This window comes from Hesperophylax consimilis, chromosome 25 (genome assembly GCF_061612785.1).
Source record: "Hesperophylax consimilis isolate HC1 chromosome 25, BYU_Hcon_1.0, whole genome shotgun sequence".
Lineage (NCBI taxonomy): Eukaryota > Metazoa > Arthropoda > Insecta > Trichoptera > Limnephilidae > Hesperophylax > Hesperophylax consimilis.
The window spans coordinates 11,411,582-11,432,713 of record NC_142860.1 but is presented as its reverse complement, the minus strand read 5'-3'; the positions used below and the strand labels follow the sequence as shown (position 1 = coordinate 11,432,713).

General features: G+C 31.5%; 1 protein-coding gene across 3 annotated transcripts in view; it reads right to left on the bottom strand.

Annotated features, from left to right (window-relative positions):
• Positions 1–21,132, bottom strand: part of ETHR (ecdysis triggering hormone receptor) — a 465,888-nt gene that overhangs the window by 42,337 nt on the left and 402,419 nt on the right. For all 3 annotated transcript variants that reach the window (XM_089646832.1, XM_089646833.1, XM_089646831.1), the window contains one exon: positions 14,612–14,792. In XM_089646832.1, the coding sequence (XP_089502958.1) occupies positions 14,612–14,792 (181 nt within the window). The remainder of the gene's footprint in view (positions 1–14,611; positions 14,793–21,132) is intronic.

Sequence of the window (21,132 nt, the reverse complement as noted above, 5' to 3'; positions counted from 1 at the left end):
CGTGTAAGAATCTAATTAGTAAGACCGATCGTAGAAATAAATTAAATATATAGTTTTTTTAAATTTTAAGTACATCAAATTTAATACTTTTATTAAGTCAGTTGTGGGATTGAATAAGATTTTCAATTTTTCGTAAAGACATAACACGCTCTTTGCAAAAGTGACAGCATCTTCCGATAAGGTGATGATGACTTTTGCGCCATTTATGAGTAAGCACTACCATCTTAAATCTAGTATAAGAATCATCGTTCTCAAATATAATATGTTCTCTTCTTTATATTCTTTTTTTAAATTTAATAGTAACATCACCTAACTCTATCCTGAGAATAAAAACAACAACAATAAAAATTCTACATTATTTGAAACTGAACCTTTTTTTTGTGAATACCTAGAATTCAATTTTATAGTCTTCTGTTGAAAAGATAATTGAATAATTTTCAAAAAAAAATTGATTTTCTTTTCATGTATGCTTATTTATTACATATGGAACAAATTTCTTTCAGGAAATTAAAATATTTAACCCTGGGAAAATTTTTATCCTTCAGATTCAATAATAACTTCTATTTCAAAGATATAAACTTTTAAAACCTTATTTTTCTTTAAAAATTAATCAACATTAAGGCATCAGCTTTGTCTTTGTTTAAGGCTATTTAAACTTTCTGTTGACTTAATCACGTCTCGATCCCGCTGCATTCCGAGCTAATTGTTTATTTTTAGCCAAATTTCGTCTTTGTGATGTTAATTCGCTGCACAAACTGGGTCACAACACCCCGGCTATATTGAAAAACTTATTATCGGCCGGGTAATCTGTAAGGGTGCTTCAGGAAGCGTAAAAATGGACCAATGCAAAAGGCCTAAAATCTCTTTATCCCTCTTTGTTATATAGCGCCTGCATTCTTGGGCGAAAATAAACAAAATAAGTTATTCCCGAGATAAGAAAACTGGGATAAAAATATTAAAAATACCCCCTACAGAAAATTGCCGAAAATGTGCAAGTTGTGATAGGAAAAATTTATGTAAAATTTGGACTGTATTTTTGTTCAGAAAGGATTGAAAAAGTTTCGGCTTTGTCACGTGAAATGCTTTGTTTAGTTGGCTATTCTAAAAATTGCAGATTTTTGCAGATAAGATTTTGTGAATGCTGACTTGAAAAACGTACAATATTTAACCCAACATTTCAAATTAGAGCAACCGTGTTATTTGTATATTCATTATAATACTAAGGAAATTTTTGTACTGTCATTTCTGGTGAAATAACAGAATCATGCTAGGAAATAACTTAATCACGACTGAAATTTTTTTAAAAAACAACGATATGCATAACGTATATACATAAAATATATTATACATTAAACAGAAAACAAATACTTAAGCCATCAATTACGATTATAATGTCATTCTTAAAAGAATTTCCCATTTTATCTGTGTGATCCTTGTCCGGTCAATCCTGTCAAGATGGTAGCCGTATTTGAGGGTTCCTTTTTATGACGCCAGAGCGCATGACCGTTGCGACTATAGCGAGCTGTCAAGTCGAAGTAATCAACATTACGCGAAGTCTTCTGTTCACAGAACTACTAGTACTCGTATTATAGGCAAGCACTTTTTCGCTTTCGCCTTCTGAATTATTTAACAGTTCAAAATTTGAAAAGGACACATCAATTCGAAGAAAATTCTAGTTCATTGAACCAGAGTTACGCAAGACAAACAAACAACCGAAATTAGTGTTTTTGATTACATTTTTGCAATGTTTGGATTTGGATTTTTGGAAATTTGGATTTTCTGCGCTTATAATTTATTTATTCTTTAAAGTAAATCCCAAAAATCTGAATATTTTTACAGCATATATATCTGCAAATACGTAAATAGATAAAAGTTTTACTTTTTGTGAATACCTATCTAAGACGTTAAACATAATTATATAACCTAAAGCTATTTTTGTTAATTGCCTTGAAGTAATATTTACCTGAACTTTTGCTATAAAAATTATCCGAGATCTTTCTTACAAAAATAAGGAAGACTTAATTTCAATGGAAAATTTACAATAATAGGCTTCCGCGAAGGCAATCCTAATTAATCTTAAATTAAGGTCTTACATCCTTTCTCTGTCAACTATAAATATTATTTCTATTTTCAATAAACCTTTCTTCTCCTTTTAAACAAAGCGACAGATGGCATTAAATAATATTATTATTCATAAAAGATCGCATTATCAGTTATTTAATCTAACTATTTTAATATTCTGAATAAGTAGCCTTTTGGAAATAATGATTATTAATTGTGAAATTTTTAGTAAATTTGTAAAGGAATTTATGATAATCATATTTTGGGAATTTAATGTAGTGTACATTTGGATTTTTATTGTTTTCTATGATTGCGTTTCGGCGATTAACCTTTATTTGCCGTTTATAATTGTTGGGACTTCCCGAGTTGTTCTTTGTTTATTCATCTGTAACAAACTATTTTATTAAATCCCCAGACCAAAGACTACATTAGCTTGGAAATAATTCAGTTTCGTTGATATTTTCATTTATTCCATACTAAAATTTTAGCCAGTAATTTCTAACATTTTCTTCACTGGTTTACGCCATTGATAGCGATAAGTCGTCTATAAACGAGCCGCACAATTTAGCTAGCTCTTTTCCAATTTTTTTTTAACAAAATTCGTAACGATAAATGTTTGTAAAAACACACTCCTTCCGAAGACCAAAAGTCTTGTCAAAAGTAAAACTATCACTTTGATAAGGCGTATTGTTAGATATCTGTTGGAAGATACTATCGGTATCGCCTTGTTGAGGGATCATTATTTAGAATCATAATGTTGCTTTTAATGGCTTTAGTCATGTTTATGGGCCAGATCTTAATAGCCAGAAACGTATTCTTTCTCCCTACTTTTTTCAGATCCACAACAAACTACATAGTATGATAATAATTTAGTTACAGTAAAATTATACAGTAAAATATATAAATTTGTTTTAGACCACTTCAATTTTAATTGTAGTCTACCGGTTTCGGAAGCACCCTTCCTTCGTCAGGAGAATGCAAATTGATAAATAAATGCAAATTTTACTATGAGAATTTTAATATTCTCCTGACGAAGGAAGGGTGCTTCCGAAACCGGTAGAGTACAATTAAAATAAAAGTGGTCTAAAACAAATTTATATCTTTTATTGTAAATTATGACGAGCCACAAAGTAAATGCTTATTACAAATAAGTAAAATTATACATTAAGGTTCCGTTGTAAGCGTTCGAAAAGAAGAAGATGGTTTGAAAGGGAGATATGTAAATACGAATGTTAGAGGGAGCGCTCTATTATTGATAATCGATAATAAATAAAAACTCGACAAATACCTAATTTGCATTTAAAGATACACTGTGAATGTTTTGACACCTTTAATGTGTTAAATAATATATCAAAATAACGTTTTTTTATAATTTTCGGAGCATTCTTTGCAATTTTTCTTCTACCGAGAGACAATTCATTTAATTACCGTTTCGGCATTAAAAATGTATATATTATATCTTGAATTTTTTTTTTTAAAACCTTAAAAACTAGTGTTCAAGAGAAATATGTTATAAATTCGGAATATGGAGGATTAAGTCATCCCTGTCATAATTGAAATTGCCAATCCCCTGGCATCTATTAAAAAAATGCTTGTTTTTATTTATATTTTTATGTATTTAAAAGTGGCGTGGAACCGCCTGGTCATCGTGGGCAGCCGCCCGGGGGATGGAATGGAAATCGCGAAGAAAAATCAAAGTGTACAAATAATGTTTTTTTTTTTAAATACTCCTAAAACATAGACTTGGTATGGTAACTAATCTATTAAGTATTTGCTGTCCGTCGAACATTAATTGATTCAACTATTATACAGCTCTGAACTAAAAGCGAAAGCGTTGCTGAAATTGAGATTTTTTTTTATCCAGAATTAGTTTGATTTAGATCATCGATAGGTAGGTAGGTACCTAAATGTTAAAGTAGTGTTGGTTTTACCGCAGGTGACCGAATAAATCATCAAAATGATAATTCATCAAATCTTTAAAAAGTTATACAAAGCCATGGAAAGTGATGAAACAAAAGCTTTATTAACTGGGTTAAGTAGGTTAGGTTAGGTTAAAAAAAAATTTCATCGTTTGTAATGACTTTATATCTCTTTTCAAAACTGTGTTGAGTTAGCATGGAACCGTTACCGCAGAACCGTGAAAAATAACAGGATATTATAATTCCAATTTTGATAAAGACAATTATTATAATTTTCTGTAAGAATGTTTTATTAGGTATTTTATTGATTTTGTCATTTTATAACAATAGTTCCAATTTTGAAAATAGCACTTAAATTCACAGCAATTATGAGTTCTGGAAGTTTTTTCTTCACTGAACCGGAATTACAGACACCCAACCTGATGTAGTATTTTAATGTTATTTACTTGGGATATAAGTCCATCCGAATGGAGTTTATAATTTTCGCTCGCTGAGCATATTTACGTTTCTTCCACAAATAAAAACGGCGATTTATTACGTTTTGACCGCATTATTTACTAGGTACAGAATGCCTCGACCCGGACGTTATTTTTAACATAAGAACAATTTAATAACAAGGTCCATAGCAAATTGTCTATATATTTATTTATGTTGACTTCGAAGTCTTACAAAATTGCCTCGGGGCTAGGCGTATTGCCGGTACGCCGCTGGTTTCATATAAAACATAATGGAAAAATCTTTATTTTCCAAATAAAAAACACGCACTGATAGGCAAGTATGTTATCTCATGTAATATTATCTACGTTTCATGTGCGTAAAATTTACAGAAATACTACGTAACTTCAGTTTACTTGAGATTTTAGTGGTAGTTTTAAAAAGAGGCAGTATAAAGAACTACGCAGCAAAGAGAACACAGATAATATACATTTTCTTGACGACCATGAATTATGTACATTATTTTAATTAATTTTACGACGTATATGAACTAGATACCTACCTGCTTTAAGAAAAAGTTCATATTTATTTATTTTGTAGCATAAAATTTTAAATATTTGGGATACTGAACCATTTCCCAGAAATGTATGTTTTTTTTTTAGATTTCTTATACACTTTCAGGTAAAAGTTTTAGTCGTGTTTTTTAACTCACTTAGTAGAAATGCAATGAAGCGAATCAAATTATTAGTAAAATTGGTATTTTGTTTTCAAAATCTAGTAAAAATAAAATATTTCCTACTATAGTAAATTGTGTTATACATACAAAATAGTCGCCATTCAAACTGTTTTTTCACCAAATTCCGAAATCGCAAAGTGAAGAACGAAGAAATGATTTGAACAGGGAGAGCGTAAAAGCCCACCTCAGTGGTCCATTTTTCAAGTGGGTAAACGTTTCAAATTAAACGTTGGGCATTGTGTCAATGTTTGTAATTCATAACTGGATTACACCTAACTCGAATGAAATAAGAAGAAAAACAAACGTAATAAGTTGATCGTGCAATTTTAATAAGCAGATTATTTGCGAAATTTCAGGATTGTTAAAAATCGAACAAAAGAATAAGTAGTTACATATAATTTAAATTTAAAAATTATTATCTTTTCTTGTAATACAGGTATTCTGCTAATAGGTCCTATGAAATTTTTCCATATTACGCGTTAACTAATCACGTAGTTATCACATCTCTAAATAGTAAAGTCGCTCTCCGCGTCTGTCTGTTTGTGCACTTAGTTCTTCTAAGCTACGCAACGGATTTTAATAGGGTTTTTACTATCATTTAGCGAATTTCCTCCGGAAGGTTTATATCATAATACATTGCATATTATATTTGTAGAAAGTAGAGAAAACTCGATGTTTATCTTGGAATTCGCATCTTCCAAATTTTTATCCGAAACATTAACTACCCCGAGTAATGCTGGGTACACCTCAGCTAGTACATATACGAGTATATAGAGATGTTACATCGATGCTCTCAGCGGCAAAAAATATACAAAGCCGGCCACCGTGTTCAAAGGGTAAGGCTCTCGACTAGCAATACGAAGGTTGCGGGTTCAAATCCCAGGGTGTAAATTTTATTAATTTAATTTTTGATATGTCACAAATGATTCAATAAATATAATACACTTTGTGTTTGCGACACTTTCCAGAATATACTTTTAGTATCGCCCTGGTGCGAGATTTCAGCATTCAGAATTGAAACGTTCCTAGTAATACGGCTTTAGCCGTAGTTGGTGACCAGATCTGAATATCCAGGTACTTCAACACCTTCCTCTTCGTCTTCGTCTTCTCCTACTCGCTACCTTCAGTCTCACAGCATACCTCAATTGAAGTTGCCATCGTCTCACTAGCTCCAGATGGTTGGGAGCAGTTGGAACTCTTGAACGGTATTCTCATAAAATATTTAAACAAAAGGAATTTAAATGAAATTATTTATTATTAAAATAATTTTCTGGAAAAATATTAAGTTATTTTAGGTAGGTACTTTATGTGCTAAAGAAGTTAATACAGGCAGGTACTTTATCTATTTGCCGCATTATTACAGCCAGTTCCATTTTGAAAATACTTAAATTCAAATCAAATCCCAGTTCTAGAGTTCATTAAACTAGAGTTATAGGCAGGCACACAACCGATATTAGCATTTTGATGATGAAGAAAAAATCGTGTTATTCATAAATATATTAGGGTGTTTTTAAATTGCCATACATTATTGGTAATTTACACAATTTCACAGTGTTAAAGATTCGAGATAAGGTATTGGCTTAAAAGGTCGACACTACATAACTTTCCACAATATTGTCTGACCAAAGGTATTTTGTTGTAATTACCACAATTGAGGCATTAAATATCACGCGAGAATATGATTTATGTGAAGGCATGTTGGGTTTTGGATTGTAAAATCAATATCTGTAAATAAGGAAAATTGTTATGGTTATATATATTTTCAACTTAAATTCGTTTTTTTTCGTTTATTGTTGCTTTATCTATAATTTATTTATTAGTAAATTAAAAAATCTAAAAATTTATACAAAGTAAGGCGTAATATTCCATACTTCTATCAGAGTTTCAAATTCTTTCAGTGAGAGCAATTCTGTGGTACAAAATTATATTTCAGCAGATAAATAACCCTTTATATATAAACAGGCTAGAACACAATCATAATACTCTTTTTAATTTTAATGAATGACTTATTGTACCTAAGCATACAAATAAATATGGACAAAGAGCGTTAAACTATATAATTCCCAAATATGATTTAAATTTTCACGGCCAAAAGTATTTTTGCTATTTGTTTTGATAAAAAACACATCTGCCCTGATGATGGACACTGCAATGCTGTCCGAAACGTTGGCTAAAGAAGGAGTTAGCGCAACACGGCATAACACCCCAAAAACAAATAGCAAAAATATATAATTCCCAGTTGTTTTAGTATGTTACCAGCTGAAATTAAAAACCTTGCCCAAAACAAACAATTGGTGAACTTACTGAAGACTTGGCTTACTGAAAGAATTAATTTGTATTAGCTTACAATGATATATTATTCTAAAGACTTTTAAAATTTTTATTTATGTTTTCATAGTTTTCTTTTGCTATATTTCTGTAAAATTTTTAATTTTGTGTTTTATATGTATAATTGTAAAAATGTAACTGTAAACTCACTATAATAAGATTTCTAATGTAAAGAACCCGTTAGACAAACTGCTCAAAAACTAGTTTATCGGGACTTTTTTGCCTTGTATTTATAAAGTGTGTATTTTTAAATAAATTAAAAACCCGTTCTTTTACTACAAGTTATATGATTCTAAGAATTATATTATTCATAGTTAATATACCTATTACGTATCTCCTGTTAATTTCATCTGTTTGTGTATTTGTATTTGCTATAAATATTAAAAAATTTATATCTAGTATAAACCTTTTAAACACTTATGTCTATTACAATAAGGACACTTTACAATAATCTAAAACCCATTCTTTATAGTATTTAGGCATAACCCACGAAAAGCAGAAAGGCTTTGATGAAAATTATTGTTCTTGAACCTTTCTAATGACGTAGGTATGATTGATAATAACAAAGAATACAAAATAGGAAGAAAGTGTGCGGAAAAAATGGAAATAAAGTGGAGAAAAAAATGAACACGAAGCTCACGAATTTTAAAACACTATTTAAAAGTTTGATGAAAAACTAAGTGCAAATAGTTTTTTTATCACGTGGTCAATGGGTAAAGCTCTCGACTAGTAAGCCGAAGGTATCGGGTTCAAATCCCGGCGTGCGCAAGTTAATTTTAAGTGATTAATTTGTGTTATTTCACAATTTATTCATTTAAAAAAATACACACTTGCGCCACGTTCCAAAGTGGAAGATACTTGAGATAATCGCCCTGGTGTAAGACCACCAATCAGAATTACTCTTCTCCATATCCTTCCCCTCCCCACAAATTTCAGCCCTACTACATACTCCAATTAGGGATGCCATGGTCTCACTGGCTTAACATAAATTAAAAAAGCTAAAAAATGTAATAAATTAGTTTTATACGGTAGGAAAGAATCGTGAAAAATGTCCAAGTTTAGCAATTTTTCGTAGTGGGAGTATAAGTTATCACCATTTCCTCATATCTTCAGGTTAAGTATAGTCAAACGCATCGTTGCGTTAAGGAATCTGCAGAAATATCACACTATTGTATGTTCCTGATTGGTAGATACTTTCAGATAGTCCTTTTCTACTGTCATATGCGAGGATGCCGTGTGGAGGGTAATTTTAAGGAAAGGAAGAAGAGAAAGTTGTAGGAAGGATAAAGAGATGAGTGGGGGTGACAGACGTACACATCCATCCCTCGATGAGTCGAGAGAGTTTGGCTGGAGATGTAAAAAGGTCTCACTCAATCTATCAAAAGGTGGAAGTAGTTGGGACTCTTCTGCGGTTTTCATACAAATAAAATGTGAAGCATAATATATGTAAATTTAGTAGTGGGGAATGAGCGGGGAATGGTAGGGGGTATGTATCATGCAGTTAATTTTATCATAACGTTCATAATAATCAAATTGAAATTCCAGAAGATATAAATACACTTTAATGCAAAGTAATATATGGATCGAGGTTACCATTAGACTTACACCATGTTCAACAAGAAAGTGCACTTAAGAAAGCTTAGTTGATCTTTTCCGGATTGTCAACACAAGACGAAACGTCAAATAAAAAATAAAAATTGTTGAAACTCGTTTCTTGGTATTGGTACAACATATTCGCTTAGATGATTTGTATGGTAAAATTTAAATTAAAAATTGAGATTATTTGATTATGTATGATAAAAATAAATCTTTATATTTATATCAACAGTGTAGTGAAGCGTTTTATCTTGCATATTTAAATGTAACATCACACTGTCACTCTCTGAACGTTTTTTTAAAGATGTTGTAGGTAATTTGTAAGCATAGTTCATAAAATAAAAATTATCAACGTATTTTAAAGCCAAAGGTTTCTTCATCGGGATACAAAGTATACTTTCTAAAGCAAAGATTTCTTCAGCAGAATGCAAAGTATACTTTCCAAACAAAAGGTTTCTTCATCAGTATGCAAAGCATTCTTTGTAAACGGAAAGTTTCTTCATGTGGTTACAAATTTTACTTTGTATACCAAAGGTTTCTTCATCAGGATGCAACGAATACTTCGTAAACAAATGTTTTCTCCATCAAGATACACAGTATACTTTCTAAACCAAAGGTTTCTCCATCAGGATACACAGTATACTTTTTAAACCAAAGATTTCTTCATCAGGGTGTAAAGTATACTTTCTAAACCAAAGGTTTCTCCATCGAGATTCAAAGTATACATTCTAATAGAATTATTTTTCAATTATTGAATTAGTTTATATTAATGGAATAATTAATTTTACACTTACATGTTTCTGAGTGCGTAATCTAATATGAATGCTGCAGACGCATTAGGCTAGGGACATTTATACTAACTATCAACTATTTTTGTATTACGAACATGTTTCATAAATGTCCATTTGTGACTCTATAGGTTCGGATACATTTGCGAACCGAAACGCGAGCCGGGCCTCAAAATATAGGAAAATGAATGAAGCAACGGCAAATGGATCGAAACGCCGCTTGCGGTTGCTTCGTTCCTTTCCCATAATTCGAGGCTTTGCTCGCGTTTCGGTTCGCAAATGTATACGCAGCATGAGAAAAAAATACATTCAAAATAAAGTATCGTGTTCACAGAAAAGTTATATTTTTTATTCAATCCGATGATTGAAAATGATGGATTATTTTGAAGCATCAATCAAAAGAAAAAAGTAATCAGTTCTAAACGACATTTTTGATATTTCGGTTAAAATACCGATTTTATTATAAGCAAGGGAGTTATGTGTAAATTTATTAAAATAACGTTATGCTGTTAAAATTAAACGATAATTAATTTAGTTTTATTAAGGACGGGTTGTTTCAGAGAATTTGAACAATTGTTCAAATTTAAAAATTAATTTTCAAGTTCTGTGAAAGTCCTTTTAAAATTCCGTTATTATTTCAGTTCTGTCAAGTAACAGGCCTATAATGATAAAATAACAGATCTTGAATAGGACTTTTACAGAACTCGCAAATAAACGATGAAATTTGATGAATTGTTCAAATTCTATGAAACCACCCATCCTCACAAATCTCACTCGAAAGTAGTTGATGAAATCATAAAAATCGAAGACATTCGGAAGCCTAAATGTACCGATTTATATATCTAAAATCCACGAGTTTAAACAAACAGTTAAGATCTTTAAACGTTTATGGATACAAACAAATATTATGCTGTATTAGATGACATTTGTAAATTATTTTTAAAAATAGTTTTTAAATCCTTAATTATCTGACGCGATTGAGTTAGAATAAGAACCCAAAACCTTTAACTATTCAGTTAAAAGCTATACCAATTACGCAGGCCACACAAAAAAATCATTGTTTTTAACGATTTTGAAAAAAATCCCGATACTACCGATAGGAAATAATAATATAAGTCTTAAGTGTTTGACACAATTATCTTTGCAGGCGGTCAAAGGCCGAACAAACGAACAAAATATGTAATTTTAAAAATATATTTTTTAAATAAAAAAGAACAAATAAGCGACGGTTATAATTTGTTATAATAACAGGTTTATAACAAATTATACAGCTGGATACACAAAATTTTGCAGTTGGGGGCGTCGCTAATATATTTTTTCGTATTAAAAAAATCCAGCCATCGACTGCAAATTTAAGTGTGTCAAGTTGTAACAATAGTTTAATAACACATTAAACCGTTAAACACACTATACTTTGCAGTTGGGGGCGTCGCTGTGTAGATTTTATAAATGTTTGGTATTTTCACTGAAGAGAATAGTGTTATCTATGCCGATTCAAATTAAAATAAGATATTTCGACTCCTAGGCCCCAGACAAGCTAATGAAAATTTTTATCTGTTTAAGAATGATTGTCGATATTTGAAAAAGTTAGATGAATTTCACTTGAATTACGAAAATATAGACCTTACTTCGGGAATAAAGACACTTTGTATACAAAGTTAAGAATGTCAAACTGCGTAGATTTGTTTTATCCATATAACAATGAAATCATAAAAATACAAGACACGTTATATTCATAATAATCGGACAAAAAATGTTGCGCCGCTTATGAAAAGGACAGTCATTCGAGGAATGTGTCTGTATGAATGGAACAGCAATATTAACGTTCCGATAAAGTCCACTGTCCACTGAACCTAGTTTAGTGAAACCACGCGCCTTGTCTTATATTCATACATTATAATCGAAAAAAAAAGTGGTACAAAGAAGCCATTCAAAAAATATGTGTGAACTAATGGAGTATGTCCACTGGACCTAGATCAGTAAAACCAAGCCTTGTCCTAATACGTTATCTTCATTGTGTTAATTCATCAAGATTACAGATACAATCAGTTCAAAGATACACAAATTTATGAATTTATTATTTTCAATTATTTATTTAGGATACCAATATAAAATTAACAGAGTTATCACCGGCTTCTAACTGTATAGTGTCGAATAATTGCTATCGTAAAGTTTAAATTAAACTAACTTTTACGTTTGATTAGAATAATTGAGTTTATGTATTTGAATACAAAGAAGCCTTCGCTGGTAAAATTTTAGGCCACCCAAACTGAAAAGTTTCAAAGGGTCCCGGAATTTCGATAGATTTGAATAAATGGATTGTAGAACTCAAATAAAAAAAGAAAATTGATTTTTTTCAATATCGGCTTCTTTTGATGTAAATTAAATAGTTTGATAAAGCTTTTTTTAATTTGAAAAAATCGGTTTACTTTGAAAACTCTGAAAATTGAATTATTTTATTAACTAACCATCACGCCGTTGGGGGTAGGCAGAGAGGATGGACCACCAAATACCTCGGTCTTGGCACACTTCTTGCATAGTTCACATTCATGCATCGTCTCATAGTACACTTCTATTATTCTGACTCTTGACATGGCCCGAGTCAAGTTTCTCTTCTGCAAATTCTGCTACCATTCACCTTTGCGTCAAATATTCTCCTTACACTCCTTTCTTCGCTCATTCACTCTACATGCCCAAACCATCTAAGCGTCTCTTTCTTAATCTTAATCATTACGCTTACATCAGCCTTGCACTCTTAGCGGATCTTCACATTTCTCACACGATCATACATTGTTTTACTACACATACGCCTCAGGTATCTCATTTCTACAGCATTCGGTATACTTTCACCCTTTCTCTGTCGGTACCAAGCCATACTTCCATACATCAGGGTAGGTAACATCACTCCATTGTGGACTGTTAGCTTCGCTTCTTAGGACAATTGAATTATTTATTACATAAAAATTGTCTTTTTAACTGATCGAGTGTAAAGAAAAGTTTAAAATATTTGTGTATTTGGTAATTAATATTCCATTTTCGTAGCATTTTTTTGTAACTTTTACAGATGGAAAAAAATGTGTAAAATGTATTCAATAAAACCAAATCATAGCTTTAAAATTATGATTTCTCTCATCGATACGCCTGAAGTTAAAAATCTGTATTTTTTGTTGTTGATGTATCTTGTTGAAATAATCTAAATAACAGAGGCTTATAAATAAAAATAAATACATAAACGAGGACTAATTTAAAAAATAAGCTACATATTTTATAAAATCACACAAAAATCATCAAAGCTTAATTTCGTTAGCGAATTGCTTTAATTTTTGCCCAAAAAACAGCAAATCCAAAACCAATTCTATTTCACTAGCAAATAATATATGTAAACAAGGTTTTTATATGTGAGCATGGTTGTCACGTTAACGTGGTTGTTATGGTTGACAATAGAAAGCACTCCTGAAAAGTTTTTTCAAAAGATTTGGATTGAAAAAAGCACACACTTCAATCCAGTAAAAAGGGTTTGCGTTATTCATGTATACTAAATAAAAATGCATGCACGTTTTTTGGTTCAATCGCATTGGGAATTAAAAGCAGGGGCGGTCGTTGACAATTTATAGCTTGCATAGGGAAGGACCGTAAATTTAAGAATCGTTCTTATAACTATTAATATGAATATAAAATTTAAAACCGAAATTATGTGTTCTTAATAGAATATATCAAACTAATCTCATCTGTTTTGCGTACTAAATTGGCACGTCTTTTTCACCGATAGATAGACTATTGAAACTGGGATGAAGATGGAAGAGGATGGGATATATTAACTTCGTTAAATAATTAATGATAAATTAGGGTAGACAAGGCTGGGTTAAAGTACAATGTCCTTTATCTGCAATATTTTACTTTACAGCAATCAATAAAACGATTAAAAAAAGGGTGTAGTAATCTACCATATTAAAATAAGGTAGTAAAAATAGCTAGCAATAAGACACGAGAAGTCAATGAAGAAAGATTTATCGAAAAATATTCATGAATTTTGGCAAAAATTGAAAAACTACCAATGAAATTAAAATGTAACATTGTCGTCAAATGGACATTCAGAGCCATTTTGTTTATTGAAATTTGAAAGGTCCCCCGTTAAACAACGATTGTAGGTGCGTTTCAGATTTCTATCACATTGTAATAAGATTACAAGTTTAATAACATGATAGTTGTCTTTCTCTGCTGATCACAAGGAAAAACAAAATGGTACTGAAAGAGCATTTTTTTATGACTTTGTTCAGTGAATTTCTGCGAAACAACTGGGTCTTGGAGTTCATTATTGTTGTTTTTTTTTTAAATCCTTCTTTTCTGTTTCGAAGAAACGTGCATTTTTCTTATTTATTTCTTGTTATTGTTGTTACCCATATGATTAATGTGATCTTAAATTCCCTTAACAAACATAAGAGCATAATCTCTTCATATGAGGAAAGGCTATTACGGCTTTTACTTTATACACTGTGAACATGTAGTAATTATTCTATGTTTGTATTACAAAATGCAGAGGGAATCGTTCCACCAATAAGCAACAATTTAAAGTTTTTGAAGGGAGATAAGTATTGTCAGGCTACATATAATTCTAGAACATTAATCGCATTTTATTAAAAAAAACGCCTACAAATAAAAAGTCACCGACCGCCCTTACAAAATTAAAAAAAACTCCCACAACTTAAAAAACACACACACACAAATTATCAAAAATATTAGTTTATTACCTTGTGAAAACCGCGGCTACAAACCAGGCCAGCGCACAAATGAGCGCGGCGCGCGTTTTGGTGCACACGTAGCCCGCCTTGAGCGGCTCGCATATCGCGTAATAGCGCTCGAAGCTGATCGCCAGTATTGTTAGCACCGAGGCGTGCGCCACAGTCAGTTCAACGAATGGCACGGCTAGACCTGGGAACAAAAAATAATAAGCATTGTTAAAATTACTTATAATACATATTTTTTATTATTTTGTGTATCTATTGTTATATATTTTGTCAATTTTTAAACAGATCTATTTGAATTTCGATTTTGTTCCCGTGAATGAATGAAAACGGAAATTAACCCACTTCCCGATATCCAATCGAGCTGAAACTTGATAAATAGACTAATTGTCGATGACAATGCATTGTGTCAACGTTTAGTGGCAATCATGCATACACACGTGGGATGATAGTACCTACAGCAGCTGATGCACGAGATAACCTACGTATCCGTCGACGTAACCTACGTAACCATCACAAAAAAACTAGGTTAAATAGGTTACGTAGGTAACTATACATGCAGGGTGGGGCAAAAGTAATCACCCGAGATTCTTTTGCGTGCATATTTTTTTTTTTAGTGATAAACTTTGGTACTGCTTGTTATTCCGCGTTCTTGCAGAGTAAACCGATTCATGTCTTGTTGATTTGTATTCTGCGTTAGTTTATTTCACAAATGTCAAAACCGAATTGAAATTTGGCGCCATATGCAAAAGTTATAGCGTTTTCCAATATGGTGATTACTTTTGCCCCACCCAAAATTTATATATTATATATTAAAAAATATATATATAGGGTGGGGCAAATATATATGTATGTGTAAGGTTGTGTGATGAAACAAAAACTATGTTAAGTAGGTTACGTAGGTAATTATTTAACCTTTTTTGTTTCATCAGTTTATAATCACTCTTTAGAGGTGTGTTGAATAGTCATTTTGATGAGTTATCCGATCACCATCGGGACTCACCATTCCAGAGACAGGGCTGCGAGAAAACGTGCTTCTACTATGAATTTAAGTTATTTTCAGAACACGTTTCTTGAATATAATGAAAGGAACTTTAAAACGCGAATGTTGTATAAAAGTTGTAGAGCATTTATTGAATCTAAACATAAAATTAATTTTTCAACACTTAACCATGAAACTGGATGATCTTATTAAAGCTATTTTGATTCCAGGATTAAACCTTAATATTTAACCTTTATATATCACTTTCTGTAAACATTTCGACAAGAACGTTCCTTTAAACCAGTGTTTTCCAAACTTTTTTCTATTTTGTTTCGCAACAGAAAAGCTCTATCGCCGGTTTACTAGTTATAACTCGTAAGTCAAAAGTCTATCGTAGTCAAGAATATTTCTTAAAAATCAATCGATTGTAAGGCCTTTTTAACGTGTTTTTGGAAAAAAAAATCTAGATACACATGTATAAGCGACTCATAGTAAAATACATTTCGTGTGACAATACATGAATGGCAGATACTCTCAGTATCGCCATTATGAAAAACTACCATTCAAAATCATTCGAAATATTTCTTCAAATGGCTTTAGCCGTGTTTTTGTACCAGGAATAGCCAGGAACGTAAACAAAATCCTGATTATCTTATTAGCTAGACCTCACTGTATTAATTTTTGTCTATTTACATGCAGACGCTCCTGGTTCTTGCCTGTCGTAAATAACCAAATAAACCGCGTATATGTAGTTTTTGACAGCGATAGTTCTTGCTTAAAATAATTTTGCAGTGTGAAAGATACGCAGTAATGTCACTGATAAAATTTTTACTACACTTTAGGATTTTGGCATTCATTGTTTAACAACGTGTGTGGAGAAAAATTATCCTATTAAAATTGTGGCAGCATGCGAACTTCCTGATCATTCAGAATATATAGAGAACACGTGTTATTTTTCTAATAGAAATCATGACGGAATGCTACAATATAAGTATTTCAGTATCAAGATCTGTTTTTTCCTCACAAAACATTTGCTTTTGACTGATACTTTTTAAGGAAATCTTTCAATTCATTCGTTATCGAAATTCGTAAATTAACAGTATTTTGTATCAGTAAGTTTTCTCCGTCTGGTGTTCTAAAATTTTCAGTTGTTTCCTGTAACTCTCGTCGTTTTCTTACATCCTCGGTGCTGTGGCCCTCGAGGCCATCGATCCCATTAGAATCTCACCCATGTTGTGAATCCCTGATGTGAAAACACATTAAAACGATTTTTTTTTCACAATCAGTATTCAAGTCAGCTCTTATAAAATAGAGACAGCCTTCCAACTGATTTTACGGGCGACCAAATATTCTCATTAAGTCACTTTCATAATAATCTTTCCACTAGAATAAACACGAATTTCATTTCGAAAAGTCAATCTGGAAATATATCTGACGCTTCACTGGAATCCGATAAGATAAATACCATTTTAATAACTGGTGTATTACTTATTGGAAAAAATATTAGGGTTAGTTATAAGATTTTATTCTAGAAAAAAATGTTATTAAACTCGTTACCGTTTGATCGAGGTTCTTGATAAAGTTAATTAAGGTCAACTCCAAAAATAATGCTGAAAAGTGTACTCAATTATACTATAGATTTGTTAAGTTCAAAAGTTGATGGCATTGGTAGCCCATCTATACGTATCATTAGTATATTTGAAGGGAAGAAATCACCTAAAGGAGTGAGAGCCTGAACTAAGATTTTTAAGAATTATTTTTACAAGCAATAATTATTCGCCTGAAACAATCATCCACATTGAAAAATCTCCTGATAAAAGATACATGACGCCAACGGGACACGAACCCGGGTCCCTTCGATTTCCGGTCGACAGCTCTGACCACTGAGCTATGGCGGCTTATCTCTTATCCGCGAAATAATTCAATATATACTAGTGTTTCATTCAACAATTACTGGTTGTTACATTTTTTCACCTGAAAACAACCAACTTTATTTTATATGAAAAAGGCATTGTAAGTGCTAACTCTCTCACTAGATGGCGTCGAGACAAATTGTCTACATGGTTAAGATTTTTAAGGATTGAAAAGGCATAATGACAGTGATTTTTTTTACATGTATAGGCATGGAACTGGGAGAGAAACGATGTAAGTAGACAGAGTGCTACAGAAATGCGATCCCCGAGGAGTGTGTGTACATAACCAAATACAAAGTCAGGTTATGACAAGATTAAGAATAACAGAAGGGAATGTATGAGACGATGCATGGATGTGATTGAATCAACGAGCGTGAGCCAAAACCAAGTTGCTTGGCGGTCCATCCTTTCTATCTACCTCTGCGGGGAAACGGCGTAATGGTTAGTTAGATACACATTTACCATCATCAACATCGGAAAATGACAGACATAATTATAATTTTATTTTTATTGTTTGTTTAATTAGATACTATATCATAATTTGAACAATCTAGGAAGCTGAAATACAAATGAAAAAAGATATAATATATTTTCTTAGTTTTTTTATAGGATATCACATTCCGATGGGAACTAGGCATTGGATAAAGGGTTTTCAACGACTTCTATGGTTCACCTTTATGGTTCGGGTAGGATTTTGAAAATTGGAAAATAAAATTCCAGTAAAAAATCGTAGTGAATATCGTCAAATTTACTGAAATAAACTAGTGATTTCTCGATAAGCTTTAATTTTGTCCCATCAACCTTTTGATCTATGAAATATTTCCCCACCTTTGATCACCTGTCAAGTCAAACGACGTCCCTCATTAAAAGCACCGGCTTGGCTTAAAATAAATAAATACACGTATTCCCACCAAAGTGCGTTCTGTCAAAAAACAAATCAGACGATTAGATACACAACAGCTGCTGCCTCTGGAGAAATTTCTGGAGGAATTTTTAAGAGTAAGGAATAGAAATAAAAATGAATGTTGGGTGGAAGCAATGCATCTTTTCATATTGGAAAGACCTCCTCCAAAACATGTGTTAGTAATTTATAATTGCAACTACAGGAAGAAGTTTTTCAATTTATCAAATCTATTTGAAAAATACCTACCCCTAATATCGAAAAATATGTTTAGAATGCATATCGTTGTTTATTTTATTTTATTTTTTATTTTTTTTTTTTCATGTTCTCCGTAAAACGGTTATTCACCAATACATTATGGAGAAGATTACAAATTAGACAAAAAGTATAGCAAAACACATAAAAAGGTCAGTTTCACTACTTTGTGACATACGTCAAAAGATAATTGTTAAACTGCCTGTAGGTTACGTTAAAAATGTCGATGGTCAATGCAGACTCGTTTTTAGACAATTTTTTTTTAGTTTAAAAAGAACATTATAATGTGGCGATGAAGATGAGGTGATGAGATGATCATCAAACATAGTCACCAAACATGGAGATGAGGAAATCAACAAATATCCACGGAGAAAAATGAGTACGGCTTTTTTTAATCAAGATACTGTTAAAAATGTGACTGCATGATCATTTCCTTATAAAATATTATTCTTTCAGAATATATCTGAACACGTGTTGACGCAGGTAGCCCTGTCCGAATGAATATAACGGACGAGATGCGCAAATATTATTATTTTGAAGAACGCGTGTTCCGACTTCCTCATAACATATTCGTGCTTTACTGGTATGTAGTTTGTTATGAAATTTGTTAAATCATTCGTTGTAGGCCTCCACTCCCGTTTTTAACAGTAAAACGAATAATTTGACCAGATTTATGATAAATTAACAATATTCATATCAACAAGTTTTCTTCATGTGAAGATGGTGAAATCAACAAACATGAAGATGAGAAAATCAACAAACATGAAGATGATGAAATCAACAAACATGAAGATGATGAAATCAACAAACATGAAGATGATGAAATCAACAAACATGAAGATAATGAAATCAACAAACATGAAGATGATGAAATCAACAAACATGAAGATGAGAAAATCATGATGTAACACCAACACAAATATCTACAGTCCACCATGGAACAGGAATCCTTGGTGAGGAGGACTGTGAGTAATCTACTTTGTATTCAAATAGTTTATTTTTTATTTTTTTCCATATTATGTATTTTGAATTGTGTAAGGATGGGTTGTTTCACGGAATTTTTACAATTCATCAAATTTCAAAGTTAATTTTCCAATTCTGTGAATGCTCTATTCACGCTCTGCTATTATTTCAGTTCTGCGAAGCAGAAAACACAGAACTTGAAAATTAACGTTTTTTAATTGTTCAAATTCTGTGAAACAACCCATCCTAAGTGTAGATATTTTGAATTGTGTGGTATGGCCTACACAATTCAGAAAAATGTGTTTGTTTTAAGTATTTGTACTCGAGGTGCACGTCTTCTTCTATAGTAAACTTCTTTCTTCTATCGTAGAGGAAAATGTACATCTATACAAATAAAAATGTAAATGTTCGTTTGTTAAAAATCTTATATCTCCGAAAGTTCTACACCGATTGATTTGAAATTTTGACACAACGTATGTTTTTATATGTAGATGTTACTCGTGATAAGCAATTTTTTTTTTTTTTTTTTTTTATTTTTTTTTTTTTTGAACAGCGCCATCTTTTGGATGACAAAGCAACTCTCGCTGTTGTTTATCTATCTGCACAGATATACTGAGCCTCAGCAACGCGTTGTGTGGTACAGCAAGATTTAAATATAATTTTTGGAAATATGGTCGAAGAGAGTGTTTGGTGTTTATGCTGGGTCATGAATTATCATTAAGGAGATGAAGTCATGAAGTATCACAAAATGTTAGTATTTTGAATGTTCTCTGACATTATTTCTTGTATTCCTCTCATTAGCAATACTTACGGATAGTTAAATACTCTATTAAAGAAAAAAACTTCAACACAATATAGGTATATTTCGATAAATTTGTATAGCACTAGAACAAACTTTTTTAAATACGAAAATAATGTATTATTTCACATACATAAAAAACAGCGGATATATTTTATTGTTTGTAATGCTTTGTCTGCTAATTCACTTTTTAAGATGTCTTCTTTAAAAACTAGTATTTACCTTATTTTTTGTGTTATTATAAAACTTTTGCGTATTTCATGATTTAGTTTCTTGTATTGCATCTCTACAGTAACTCTTTTAAAATAACTTAAATTTATATTTGATATTGTATCTCCACTTAAACCATATAAATAAGATAAACATACTTATAATACCCACACTCAGGCTTCGCCTTCGTGGGATTTTTTTTTAATTATGTACATTTATTTCAATATTTTTTATAAATTTTTCAATATTTTATGTAACCATGTATGTATAAAAAAAAATTTCAATAAAAAAAAAAAAAAAAAAAAACGAATTAATAAAAGTGCGCAAAATATAATCTGAAGTGGGGGATAAACAAATAACGAAGAATGTTCGATAAGTTTTTTATGAATGAATACAAAAATATAATCTACGTATTGTAGTGATAGCGCGCACCAACTGCCACTACTCCAAACTCTAATTGGATTTAGTAAGATTAGATGGTATTTAGTAAACATATAAAAATAG